A 14692-nucleotide genomic window follows, 5' to 3' on the forward strand; every position below is an offset into this window, starting at 1 on the left:
TTTGATGTTAATAAAGCTCAGACGTTAATGAAACCAAGATCTTACCCCATGGTACCCTATTATGGGTAATCTATGTAATAGTTCTTGTCACTCTCTTTGAAAAATTGACCATGGAAACCACACATGGACACACAATTGGCACAATACCAATACCAATTGTGGACACAGAGTTTTCACAGAGTGTTCCTGCAAAACATCACCAGACTTTAAAGTGAGTGTTTGTGTGAAGATTAACAGTCAGAAGTGGACAGCCTGTCATTTGTCACAGAGCAGACACTTTGTCTTCACTCACATCAGTTGCAAGATGGATACAACACTGACATTGACAAATGTATTATATGTTGTCATAGCTGTCTTGCTTCCGTTATTGCTGTGGAAGAGTCAAAGAAAGCAGTTTGGGCGGCTGCCTCCGGGACCCGCTCTGAATCCACTGCTGGGAAATTTACTTCAGTTTGATGTCAAGGAACCATACAAGTTTTACCTAAAGGTCAGTATTCAAAATAATATAATTCTGTTAATTATCAGCTGTTTGTGCTTGGATGGTTGTTTTCAGGACTTACAAAGATGTACAGGAACTGTATTTGTGACAAGACCTATGCAGGTAAACGAGTTAAGTGCACAGAATTCAAAACTAACTAAATTATTTCACACTACAGCATTGAGGGTATTTTTCTTTACTGTAGACTTTGAAGGATTACATCATTAAACTGACATAATATTCTCCTCCCGATTCCCTTGCTTTCCCATCATGAACTTCCATTCCCATTACCCATTGCCTGGATTCATTATTGTTTGTCACTTCCATGTGTTTTATTATCTGGATAAACCCTGCCTATTTAAGCCCTGTATGTTCACTCACTTGTTACGAAGTCTTGCTAGTGACACTGCATTTTTAAGCGCTCTCTCTTGTCTCCTGTTATGGTTCTGACCTTCTGCCAAGTCATCGGCAATCCTCTGCAAACTTCGACAAGTTAGTGAGGACTCTGCGGAATAAAAAAGAGTGTTTCCTTTAAAACAGGAATATGGTGTTTTTCAACCTCTTTAACCTGATTTTCTAAAATCTACTACTGCCGAAAAAAACCCTGACAAAGATCGCCAGCAAACGAATGCAAGCGGATTGTTGTAAACTAGCGTTTTTTTTAAACATTTTATTTGGGTGAATTTGCTTGCTAGCTACCCGTTGTAAAAAGCTCCAAGCAAGCAATCTACTTATTTATTTACAAGTTTATTTGTTTAGGGACAGTACAAAAAATCTGAGTTAGTTCACGTAGTGTAACAGCGCAGCGCTTCTGTGTTGTTCGTCACACTCACTATTGGCCGACGCTGGTCATGTGTGTGTGATGTGTGTGACGTACAACCTAGAAGCACTGCGGTATTACACTACGTGAAATCTCGAGGCCCACAGAGAAGGAAATTAATAGTTGAACAAAGTCGTTATTTTTGTTTGTTTTTTTGCGCACAAAAAGTATTCTCGTCGCTTGATAAACTTAAGATTGAGCCACTGTAGTCACTTGGACTATTTTAACGATGTCTTTAACTTTTCCGGGGTGGCAAGTTTCAATCCCTTAGAAGCCTAGAGTGATCCAACTCTTAGATTTAATCAAAAATATCTTAATTTGTGTTCCGAAGATGAACGAAAGTCTTACGGGGTTGGAACAACATGAGGGTGAGTAATTACTGACAGAATTTTCATTTTGGGGTGAACTAATCCTTTACTGTCAAGGAAGCCTAAAAATATTACCTAGAGGTTAGTAGGCCTATTCATTAACATAATTCAATCATATAATTGGCTGCTTGTATCATTGTGTTCAAGGCTTACAATAAGATGTGCAGGTAGCCTGTAGTGTTACTAACACCTGTGCAGGTAAACTAGTTAACCATTAAGTGCACAGAATACAAAAACGTAATGAATAAAATAAAAGTATAATATAAATACAAATATACATTCACCTGAAATCGTTGATACACTCTTCGAAATAAAGGTTTAAAAAATAGGGGCTTTCGCAGCAATTCCAAGAAGAACCATTTTGTGTTCTTCAAAGAACCTCAGTAAAGGCGGGCTGAAATCGCGGCAGCATACCTGCCAACTTTTGAGTTTTGCTTGGCGTGAGATTTGTTGACGGGGGGGGGGGGGGGGGGGGGGGCGGCGGCTCGGGGGGGGGCGGCTCGGGGGGGGGGGGGGGGATGGGGTAGAGACGAGTGAGATTTGTTGACGGGGGGGGGGCGGTCTCGCTCGCGCAAGGTCTCTCGCTCGCTCTACGCGGTTTGGAGCACAATCTCTGTCTCGCATGCACGCTCGCTCTAGATAACGGGAGATTTTTAACGAATTTGCGGTATAACTAGTCGATCAAGAGTGGCTCAACAGGTAGATATATAGATAAACTCATCTTCCAGGCATTTGACCGCCCGGGTTGACACTTCAGCGTGAGAAATCGGGAGTGTGGCGTGTGAGCGTGTGAAACCAATCAAATGCGGGTGTCTCACGGCCAATGCGTGAGAGTTGGCAGCTATGCGGCAGATGCCGCTGTTGGTGACACTGTTTGTGGCCTTTGCCACAGACTTTCCGCGGTCGCTGCCTCTGTGTACTATAATAAAACTGTTTGTACTGTAAAAGAAAAAAGATAGTTCTATTATAACTCTATGCTTTATTCTCAGTCTCCTTTTTCACGCATTGACACTGTCATATGGGAAGAGTTATGAACATGGAGCCAATCTATGTTCACAAAACCTCTCTTCAGATTTACTTTCGTACATTAGCATTTATACATGTTTCAGGGGTGGTGTAGCTACCGTCCAATTATGAGAATATACATTACATCATATAGAATCTGAGACAAAGAGAAAAACAAGTTAATCTATTGCCACTTTCTCCTATCTTTGCCTGGTACCCATATCTGGGCTGCTTTCCAAGAAACACACATACATACATGGAGAGTAGGCTACATTCAAACAGAGGGAACAAGAACAGCTTCTCCCCTCTCCCCCTTGCAGCCTAGCCTAGGGTTCAGAAAAGTCAGGGTGAGAGGTTTATCTTACATATCTAGCTATATACATCTAAATAAACAAATTACAATGTAGTTTTTTTACAGGCTTTGTGAGGTGCATCTGCTCCACCGTTACTAGGTGAGCGTCACTATTCAGGGATTTCTGAACCCCTAGAGAAGTTTAAGAGAGCTGAAAGTAGCTCCCTGTATCCCTGTAAGATTATTTTCACTTTTTCACACACTGAATTGCTGTTTGTAGCACTTCAGTGATATCTGTATCCAAACTTGCACTTCAAACAAAATCATTATCAAAGAACAATGCACTAATATACATTGTTTTTGACCCCAGTAAAGCAGAATTTTGTTAACTACATTTGAGGTTAGAGCTAATTTGAAGTGTCATTGGAATACATAGCCTTTAACATTGAATGTCCCATTCCAAACCATATATCTTTTCTTCCCGTAGCTCAGTGAGAAGTATGGCTCTGTTGTCACCATCTGGTTGGCAAACACTCCTGTAGTGATCATTTCTGGATATGAAGCCCTAAAGGAAACTATGATTGGTCTTGGTGAAGAATTCAGTGGCAGGGCCAGCTACCCCCTGATCATGAAGGGCACACTTGGATATGGTGAGGTCGCTTGATGCCCAATGTTTTACACACCCATGCTAAAGTTATTGATAGTTAATGCTATATTGTGAGTGAAGTATATTGCTTGCTTGGAGCTTTTTACAACGGGTTGCTAGCAAATTCACCCAAATAAAACGTTAAAACAACTGCTAGTTTACAACAACATAGCCCACCTAGAGATTGGCATGGTTTTATTTCAGTTAGCCTAATAGCTGGTTTGATTTGCATTGAGAGATGATCTAGAAAGTACCCCGTGCCAATCTCTAGTATGGTGAAGGGTATGTGATGATGTGGGGCTATTTTAATTCTAAAGGCCAAGTGAACTTTATTAGGATGCATAGTATCCTGTATCCATGAAATAACTGGCCTTTAAAAATAAAAATCTGCCTGCCTCTTTGGGAATTTAACATAGGGGTGTCCTGACTTATGCCCCCTGTATTTTAAGGAAGAACATTTATTTATTTACGATACATTTTTCAATCACAAAGAAAATTGGTGTCCTTAAAGGTTGGATTTTTCCTAATTTTTTTGGAAGCCTAGGCATTAAGATCAATTTCCAGATGATTTTTATTCCTCTTTTTAGTCAACTTTAGCGTGGGTGTGTTCACTTATGCTAAACACTGTATATTTATACACGTAGTAGACCAGAAACATTTCCTCTATGCGCAGGTGTTGTGTCCACCAGTGGACACAGATGGAAGGAGATGCGCAAATTCTCTCTCATGACACTGAAGAACTTTGGAATGGGCCGCAGGAGCATCGAGGAACGAGTCAGGGAGGAGGCTGAATATCTTGTGGAAATGATAAAAAATTTTGAAGGTTAAATAATTTTTATACAATCTTATATTCAGATTATCAGATGAAACAAACTGCAGACATAAACTACACAAACATCTGACAAAGGGTGTGTCAATAAAACATAAAAGGACTATAATGTGTCACATCTGTCAGGGTTCTGTCACTTCTGTCTAGTCTATTTCTTGGTTTTGTGACAGAGCCCTGACACACCTGTTTTATCTTGTCTGTGCCTTGTTTCATGTGCTTTCATGTCTTGTGCTGTGTAGCACACAGCTTGTGTTTTACACTTGCTGTGTGCTTTCATGTTGTCATGTTTTGTGTGAACACGTGGTTTCTGAGTGTTTTCATTAGCTGCGTGTTCATGTCTAGTTTTGTGTGAGCACATGGCTGGTGATTGGTTTTACTGGCCATGTGCTTGTGTTCAGGTCACGTTTGGTGTGAGCACATGGCTTGTCATGCATGTTTCCCTGTGCCATGTGCTCTCCTGTTGATTGTCTAGCCCCTCCCATCTTGTTACCTGATTATTGAATCATCTGCCCCACCTGTCCTCCCTCGTTACCTCCTTTGTTTGGTCTCCCTATTTATTCTCCCTGTGTTTGCAGTCCTGTGCTGTTTCGTTGTCGTATGTACCTGGTGTGTTACCTCTTGTGTCAAGTCAGTCAAGTCAAGCCAAGTCAATTGTTTTCCCCTACGGGGTAGTTTTGTTTGTGTTTTTGTTTTGTTATTATCATTAAAGAACCCATTATCTCTGCACCTGAGTCCTCGCTCCTTTCACCTCCACCACACCTGACAGAACGAAACAGCCATCAGAGGACTCAGCAGAGAATGGGCATCTTCTTGTTTCCATCTCCCAGCCCTTGCCCCTCCACTCGTCAGACGATGGAACGCTATGGCAAGCTCTTTTCTCTTCGCCAAGGGGGCTCCACAGTAAAATAGTTTGCCCACCAGTTCATCATCACTGCGGAGGGGCTCGACCTTAACAACACTGCGCTTAAAGACATTTTTAACAGCAGCCTGAACGAGCCTGTCAGCGCCTGGGAGATGGAAATGTTGGGGATACTGTCTTTCTGGCAGTTTGTGGGGTTTGTATACAACCGTGGGGAAGAGGGTGGTCTTCCGCCTCTTGGCCCACCTCCCATTTACCTCACAAACTGCCAGGTCCCCAGTCCTCCGATGACCCCTTCGGAGAGAGGGAGGAGGAAGAACGGGTCCACCTCTTCTGCCACCTATCCTGAAGCGCCCGTGAATGCTGCATTTCCCCCAGAGGTGGCCGTGAATGCTGCATTTCCCCCAGAGGTGGCCGTGAATGCTGCATTTCCCCCAGAGGTGGCCGTGAATGCTGCATTTCCCCCAGAGGTGGCCGTGAATGCTGCATTTCCCCCAGAGGTGGCCGTGAATGCTGCATTTCCCCCAGAGGTGGCCGTGAATCCTGCATTTCCCCCAGAGGTGGCCGTGAATGCTGCATTTCCCCCAGAGGTGGCCGTGAATGCTGCATTTCCCCCAGAGGCAGCAATCTCCACACCATCGCCTTGCAGACGTAAGCGGAGGAAGAGAAGGAAGGCTTCCTCTGTCTTAACAAGTCTGGTGCTCCCAGAGCCGTCCACTTTCACTGTCGAGCCCCCAGTGTTGGCCGAAGAGGCTGCAGCGCCCCCAGTGTTGGCCGAAGAGGCTGCAGCGCCCCCAGTGTTGGCCGAAGAGGCTGCAGCGCCCCCAGTGTTGGCCGTAGAGGCTGCAGCGCCCCCAGTGCTGGCCAAAGAGGCTGCTCCGCCCCCAGTGTTGGCCGAAGAGGCTGCATCGCCCCCAGTGTTGGCCGAAGAGGCTGCATCGCCGCCTCGCTCAAGGAAACGGAGAAGGAAGAAGGCTTCCTGCTTACCACGGGGCCCGGAGGTTGTTCCAAAGCCTGCTGTCAGCCCAGAGGCCGTCCCCAGGCTCATTGCCCTGCCGGCGCCACTCCAGCGCCTTGCCCTTCCGGCGCCGCCCATGCGCCTTGCCCTTCCGGCACCGCCCATGCGCCTTTCCCTTCCGGCGCCGCCCATGCGCCTTTCCCTTCCGGCGCCGCCCATGCGCCTTTCCCTTCCGGCGCCGCCCCAGCGCCTTGCCCTTTCGGCGCCACCCAAGCGCCTTGCCGGCTCCGTCCATGCTGCCAGTCAGGCTGGTCCCGCCCAAGCTCCAGGAGGCTGTCCCAGAGCCCGTTGCCAGTCCGGAGGCCGTCCCAGAGTCACCCGAATGTCTTGTCCTGCCAACCCAGTCTTTGCTGCCTGACCCACCCTGGCCTTCTGCCAAGTATTCAGATCCGCCTGGTCCACCTTGGCCCTCTTTCTGGAATCCTGAACCGCCTAAGCCTGCCTGGTCTGTCCCGCCATGGCCCTCTGCTGGGACTCCTGATCCGCTGGAGCCTGCCTGGTCTGTCCCGCCATGGCCCTCTACTGGGACTCCTGATCCGCTGGAGCCTGCCTGGTCTGTCCCGCCATGGCCCTCTGCTGGGACTACTGATCCGCTGGAGCCTGCCTGGTCTGTCCCGCCATGGCCCTCTGCTGGGACTTCAGCCTCCCTTGCTCAACCCTCCCGTCCCTCCCTGGTCCCTTATAGAGACTTCCTGGACTGTCATGCTGGCTCTGTCTTGGCTCCCCTCCCTGTCTCTGTTTTGATCTTCCCGTCTTGTGTTGTCGGTTGGTGAGTTGTCTTGTTCCTGTCTTGTTTTTTTGGTGTTCCTCCTTAGGGACGCCAGGTGGCGTCCTTTAGAGGAGGGGTAGTGTCAGGGTTCTGTCACTTCTGTCTAGTCTATTTCTTGGTTTTGTGACAGAGCCCTGACACACCTGTTTTATCTTGTCTGTGCCTTGTTTCATGTGCTTTCATGTCTTGTGCTGTGTAGCACACAGCTTGTGTTTTACACTAGCTGTGTGCTTTCATGTTGTCATGTTTTGTGTGAACACGTGGTTTCTGAGTGTTTTCATTAGCTGCGTGTTCATGTCTAGTTTTGTGTGAGCACATGGCTGGTGATTGGTTTTACTGGCCATGTGCTTGTGTTCAGGTCACGTTTGGTGTGAGCACATGGCTTGTCATGCATGTTTCCCTGTGCCATGTGCTCTCCTGTTGATTGTCTAGCCCCTCCCATCTTGTTACCTGATTATTGAATCATCTGCCCCACCTGTCCTCCCTCGTTACCTCCTTTGTTTGGTCTCCCTATTTATTCTCCCTGTGTTTGCAGTCCTGTGCTGTTTCGTTGTCGTATGTACCTGGTGTGTTACCTCTTGTGTCAAGTCAAGCCAAGTCAATTGTTTTCCCCTACGGGGTAGTTTTGTTTGTATTTTTGTTTTGTTATTATCATTAAAGAACCCATCATCTCTGCACCTGAGTCCTCGCTCCTTTCACCTCCACCACACCTGACAACATCTCATGTTACATGCAGTGGTGTGAGTTTTTACAAAACATTTAATTGAAGAAACCTGATCTCTTTGCTCTTCTTTTCTTCTTAAAGGCTCTGCAATCAGCCCTGCAGACATGCTGTCTAACGCCGTGACCAATGTGATCTGCAGCATTGTCTTTGGTCATAGGTTTGAATTAGAGGATCCACAGTTTAAGTTTCTCCTTCAGACAGTAAATACTTACTTCAGTCTCCTCAGTAGCCCTATTGGACAGGTTTGCACTCTAAAGATTTATATATATATATTAGATATTATCGTTCAGAAGTCTTTTATGCTCACAAAGGCAGCATTTATTTGATCAAAAATACAGTGAAAACAGTAATATTGTGAATTATAATTAAAATTCAAAATACTTATTTTAATATATTTTTGTTCTATTTTGATGTATTTTCAAATATAATTTATTCCTGTGATGCAAAACTGAATTTTCAGCATCATTACTACAGTCTTAAGTGTCACATGATCTTTCAGAAATCATTCTGATATGCTGATTTGCTCTTCAAGAAACATTTATTATTATTTTCATAGTTGCTTAATGCTTAATGTTTTTGTGGACACCGTAGTCTCGCGTAGCCAGACCTTCAGACTGACGGCTGAAGGTCTGGAACTCATAGCAGCTTTCTTTGGCCAAGGCCCGCCCATAAGGCCGTTTGACCGACATGTCAAACAACCAATTACAGTTCGTTTCGTTCAGCGTCACGTGGAAATGTCCCCACAACAACAGACCGGCGTGCAACAAGTCAGTCAGCATAGAAAATCAAAGGAGGAGAAGAAAACCGAACACAATACTGAATCGGCCAGCTGCGATGTCAGCGTCTGTTGTTTCATGTTTGCCCGCAAACGCGGCTGATATCCCCTTCACAGTTAGGTATTTCACTTGATCTTCCATAATAGATCATAGCTGTCAACATTGAACATTGAATAAGGGAGATTTCCCGGAATCCATCCCCAAAATAAGGGAATTTTTCTTACCCACCACAAACTAAAAATAAAGCACTAATCATTAAAAGTCTAAAGAGTTTATAACTACAAATGAGTGAGAGAGAAAGAGACAGTGTGTGTGTTTATTAGAGAAAGTGTGTCATTTTTTTTCAGAGAATGTGTTTAAATACTAATATCAGTTTACGAGGGAAACGGTACGTGGTGCTTCGGGGGCTGCTGGAGATGATTAGGGAGAGGTCAGTGCTCCTTTACCGATCAAAGCGCGCGCTGACACGGAGTATAATTGTTTATACTTGACGCGTCCGCACGAGCGCGGCAAAGATTACGCGTTGGGTGCGCAAGACCGGCAAGACCCCATTTCGCTTGGCTGTGTGCACAGCTTTTTTTGTAACAGCGCGCGCGGCGCCGCATCCGAGGATGAACGACTTCAAGCCGAATCTGCCCGAGCATGTCTCACACAATCAGAGCGTAAAAATACGGGATATTTTACGGGAAAATAATAAAACGGGAAGACAGCGGGAAAAGAGCTAAAATACGTGAGAAACCCGGAAAAACGGGAGGGTTGACAGCTATGTAATAGATAGGAGGGGACACACAACTAGTAAAGTTGGATCTGCTGGGAATCCTTATAAATGCTGACAAAGGGTCGGCCAGGCTTGGAAAATAATAACGTTACTCTTCCCAAATCCCGTCGGCAAACAGGCTAAAATATTTCTTTTTGTCTCCACTAAGTGCCTCAAACAAAACTCCTGGACATCTCTTAAAGAGTCTACGCCGTGAACCTCGCATACTTTTGAGAATCCTACGTTTAGCTGATCTTGATAAATGCTCATTGTCACTCATGTAAACACAACAGTTTTTCTTCCGCAATCACACGTCTGCGCTTTGTTTCCCGGCAGACCGAAAATAAACGCGACACTCGCACCCCCCGGAAATCCGATCAAATTCAACCAATCAGATGACGACTTCGACATTCCTGAAGTGTTTCCAGTTAAGTGTACCATATGCATCAGACGTTTAGCCAACGTTCCGTGGGCGTGACGTCTGAGGCTGAGACTATGGACACCGTGATACATTTGTTTTTCATGATTCTTAAATCAATATAAAGTTTAAAAGAATAGCATTTATTTGAAATGGAAATTTATATTCATTATTCATATTCATTTATAACTTTATAAATGTCTTTACTGTCACTTTTGATCAATTTAAAGGGATACTCCACCAGTTTTTCTTATTAAACTATGTTATTCCCTTAACTAAGACGAGTTGATACATACCTCTCTCGTCTCAGTGCGTGCACTATATCGCTCTGTATTGCCGCAAAACTATGTTAGCACTTAGCTTAGCCCATGCATTAAATATGGGCCAAGCAGAGAAGCGACCAAACACTTCCACGTTTTCCCTATGTAAACACAGTTACTCGAGTAGTGTAACTTGACCTGGGCTGGTGACACAAAATAAACCGTTGCGCTTTTCTAAGCGTTTAAAATTGATGACTATATTGTATGGCGGAATACCATAACAAGTGCTTTTGAGCAGTTCGACTTGGCGCAATAATATCTTCACTAGTGAAAAGTCCTCTTACCGGCTCCCGCTTCCTCTCCCCCTCCCTCTGACATTTCCGTCAATACAACCAACGTGGCTTTTACTACCTGTGCTATTAGCAAACTGCAGATCATTTGCAATGGCGGACTTTGTAGATGATTATGACTTCTTTGTAGAAGACCCAGAGCCATATCTGTTTGAACCCGAGTACACGGAGGAGGAATTAGCTCTTATGGACCGTGAGAGGAAAGAAAGATATGATCCAGAACAGACCGGAGCTGGCGAAAGACCACGGGCAAACAGCAATTGGTGGTGCAAGTGTGACTGTTGCGAACAGATGCCGACCGAAATTGAGAGCCTGTGCTGTTTAGAATGCTAACTAGCTTCCAACAACCTGTTACTTCGTCAACTCCGCTCGAACTACTACTACCGGCGCATGTCACGTTGGTTGTATTGACGGAAATGTCAGAGGGAGGGGGAGAGGAAGCGGGAGCCGGTAAGAGGACTTTTCACTAGTGAAGATATTATTGCGCCAAGTCGAACTGCTCAAAAGCACTTGTTATGGTATTCCGCCATACAATATAGTCATCAATTTTAAACGCTTAGAAAAGCGCAACGGTTTATTTTGTGTCACCAGCCCAGGTCAAGTTACACTACTCGAGTAACTGTGTTTACATAGGGAAAACGTGGAAGTGTTTGGTCGCTTCTCTGCTTGGCCCATATTTAATGCATGGGCTAAGCTAAGTGCTAACATAGTTTTGCGGCAATACAGAGCGATATAGTGCACGCACTGAGACGAGAGAGGTATGTATCAACTCGTCTTAGTTAAGGGAATAACATAGTTTAATAAGAAAAACTGGTGGAGTATCCCTTTAATGCATTCTTGCTGAATACAATTATACGTTTATTTCAAAAAAGAGAAAAATCTTACTGACCCAAAACAGGTGAAGGGTCGTTCACATTAAATAAATAAAAATTAAACAAATTTTAAACTAAAATAGTCAAAAAAAAAAAAAACATGTTTGCATAAATTATTTATTGTATTTTGAGACTCACCTTGATGTTTCTTTATTTTCTTCTCAGCTCTATAATGTATTCCCTAAGTTAGTCAGTCTCTTCCCCGGTAAACACCATCAGCTGTTTAAAGACCTAAAAGAGGCCAGAGAGTACTTCAAGCGTGAGGCACAAGCTCGGATGAATAATGTGGATCCCTATTGCCCACAGGACTTCATTGAGGCCTATGTGTTAAAAATGAAAGAGGTAAATCATTGAAAAAGAAATGGTAATTTAAACATATTTAGGCATGGTCCTGAATACATTTACTTGTACCATCTGGTGGTGAGACCATGACATGATGTCAGTTAAACACAATGTTAACTTTCAGACCTGTTCTCTTTTGCAGGAGAAAGACAAGCCTGACACAGAATATCATTTTGACAACTTGGTTTCTTTAGTATGGAACTTGTTCAGCGCCGGCACAGAAACCACTTCATCCACCCTCAGACACTCTTTACTTCTAATGATGAAGCACCCAGATGTTCAAGGTGAGGTCAAACTAATGCGTCTCTCTCCAAGCATTAAGTGTTTCAAGTTTACTTTCACTTGTTCTGTACAGAGCGTGTTCAGAGAGAAATCGATGAGGTTGTAGGACAGGACCGTTGGCCCTCCATTGAAGACAGACAGAGGCTGCCATATACAGATGCTGTAATTCACGAGGTCCAGCGCAGCATGGATCTCATCCCCATCGCTATCCCACACAAGACCATGTGCGACACTGAATACAATGGCTATGTCATTCCTAAGGTATTCTTCTCTCATACATCATCTTGATTCATTAAATGTGTTTATTATTATTTACATCTTTCTATTTATTTGTAAAATACTTTCTTGAAGGGAACAATGGTTTTTCCACTACTATCCTCCGTGCTTATAGACCCCAAACTGTGGAAGAACCCAAATTGTTTCGATCCAGAAAACTTCCTGGATGGAGATGGCCGATTCAAGAAGAATGATGCATTTGTTGTATTCGGCATGGGTGAGCTCAGATCTTCATTGTGCAAATTAAACCATAAAAAAAAAATCTTAAAAAGATTTTTAAACCAACTTCTGTGTGCTCTCTTGACAGGCAAGCGCGTGTGTCTCGCTGAGGCTCTGGCTCGCACAGAACTCTTCCTCTTCTTCACTTCCCTCCTTCAGCACTTCACCTTCAAAGCCATGGTGCCACCAGAGGAGCTCGACACAACGCCTACAAATAGCAGTTTTGGCCGTATGCCCCGTACATACGAGTGCTATGCCATTCCTAGGATATAGAGGAAGAAACAGTCCACAAAGTCTGTATGCAAGGATTAGTCATTGCATTTTCCTGCAATTACTATTTTTTTTATCTTCTTACAATAAGACATGCACACTTAGCTTATTTCATGTGGAATGATTTGTCCTTTCAGTGAAAATGTCTATTGAATTGCACACATTGTTAATAAAAACACAGATCGTCTTAAACAAAAACTCAGATTATAGTAACATTTACATTCATATCTACAATCAGAATGGTCTAGAATGATTAAACAAAACACAGGAGTGCACTGTAGGACCAACCAAAGATATTAGAGACCAAAAACCTGTTGGATCAGGGAACACAGCACTGACCCTAGATTTGTACATTTTTAGTCATGACAACTTTAGGAGTGATTGGCATGGTAATGGTAATGGATATGACAATGTTGTATGTTTGGTCTTGGCGGAATAGATCTGCTACGCTGCTGCTGCAGGAGGTTATTGGTGCTGCTGCGGCAGAGCAAGTACGGGACTTGCTTCTGCCAATACATACACGACACGCTGCTGTGAGCAAGTAAGACATGCTGCTGTTGTACAATATAGCGTACATGAATTACCCTCCAACAGAGCAGGTGACATGGTATTTGACAATACAATACAAGCCGAGTGTACTGTACGTCAGAAAATCCCCCACCCCCAGCAGATCTACCGCCAAAACATATGAACTGCTGCTTCTCCAAAGACCCATAGGAACATGTGTGTGTGCCTTTCCCTTTAGTTTTGAGTATGAGAAATGGCGCATACGCTTGGTCTAGGCGGTCTAGTTCTGCCTACGCAGTATTACCCCAAGCAGACCTAGCCGTTAGACATGTGGGCTGCCATGAGGTGCATATAAGGCACATGAAGCATCTCGCAGTGTAGCCCTATGAGTCCCTAGTGACTTACCATTGTGGTGTTCTACGTATGTGCCTACAGTACATACCAGTGTATGCGTGCCACTAAACTAAGTAGTCTGGGCCGTAAGGCTTGGCTCTAGTGGCCTATTAGACCATGTGCCTGAGCCGAAAGCTCAAACATATCCAATTAGAACGCACATTATGTGTGGCTTTAACAAATGGTAATACATTGCAGGCTAATAGAGATGGGAAAAGAAACCCCCCACAACCACCTGAGAAAATAGTATGATGATTTAACATCGTTTGATGATCATCATTGTCAAACCCTCTGTACTCCTATTTGTAAATGTGGAGTCATTTGGACAACGGATGTATGACTAACGAGTATTCAGCTGACCGAACACGCACTAGTAAATTAAAACATCAGCCTTGAAAAGTGTTGTTAAATAAAGTAATGGCCCCAGTTAAATGGCTATATGTTTTATAGTGAACATTTTCTCATGTCCACTATGCCAGTAACCTTACGTAAAAGGCTTTCTGCTGCTGTATCTTTTTTTGTTTATTTTTTTTATTTTTTATTTATAGACTTTTTCAAGCATTAACAGAAAGCTTCATACAATTAAAGCTTTTCCCCCCATTATAACCCTTTCCACCAAAATAATTAACCATACATTACATACAAGTTAAGACAGCAATAATAATAATAATAATAACAAATTATAATAATAATAAAAAATGAATATGAAAAAATAATAATAAATAAAATTAAAATAAAATAAAAAATATATACATACATAGCCAATAATAAATTATTTGTATTAATGTATAATAAATTATACATTTATATTATAATTTATAATTATCAAGTCATCGGCAATCCTCTGCAAACTTCGACAAGTCAGTGAGGACTCTGCGGCATAAAAAAGAGCTTTTTACAATTTCGGGGTGTTTTAAATCAGGGATATGGCGTTTTTCAACCTCTTTGTCTGTAATGTCTGTAATGTCAATAAAATGATCCTAAAGTTTAAAGATTTCTGAGTCATCATTTCAGGATAACACATTTTATTTGTATTAAGTCGGGCATACACAGTGTTGGATTAAGACTCTTTGGTGCATTTGCATCTTGGTGCATCTGTCCGACGCGACGTTGGATGTTGACGTCAGTCTGACGTTGGGTTCTGACATCAACCCAACTTTTG

At 43.4% G+C, this 14692-nt stretch overlaps 1 protein-coding gene across 2 annotated transcripts; it reads left to right on the top strand.

Annotated features, from left to right (window-relative positions):
* The first annotated feature begins 244 nt into the window (after window positions 1–244).
* On the top strand, window positions 245–12665 carry LOC130104531 (cytochrome P450 2M1-like). Of its 2 annotated transcripts, none has more exons than XM_056271130.1 (9): window positions 245–487; window positions 3451–3613; window positions 4283–4432; window positions 7890–8050; window positions 11407–11583; window positions 11726–11867; window positions 11939–12126; window positions 12217–12358; window positions 12449–12665. In XM_056271130.1, the coding sequence occupies exons 1-9, from the start codon at window positions 305–307 to the stop codon at window positions 12631–12633; spliced, it is 1491 nt and encodes a 496-aa protein (XP_056127105.1). In that variant the 5' UTR covers window positions 245–304; the 3' UTR covers window positions 12634–12665. The 2 variants fall into 2 exon arrangements, with proteins under 2 accessions (XP_056127105.1, XP_056127106.1); XM_056271131.1 differs by lacking the exon at window positions 245–487 and adding an exon at window positions 1705–1747 and having other exon boundaries at window positions 12449–12662.
* Window positions 12666–14692: the final 2027 nt, after the last annotated feature.

The sequence above is a fragment of the Rhinichthys klamathensis genome, unplaced genomic scaffold, assembly GCF_029890125.1.
Source record: "Rhinichthys klamathensis goyatoka isolate OS25496 unplaced genomic scaffold, OSU_Roscu_1.1 h1tg000311l_1, whole genome shotgun sequence".
Lineage (NCBI taxonomy): Eukaryota > Metazoa > Chordata > Actinopteri > Cypriniformes > Leuciscidae > Rhinichthys > Rhinichthys klamathensis.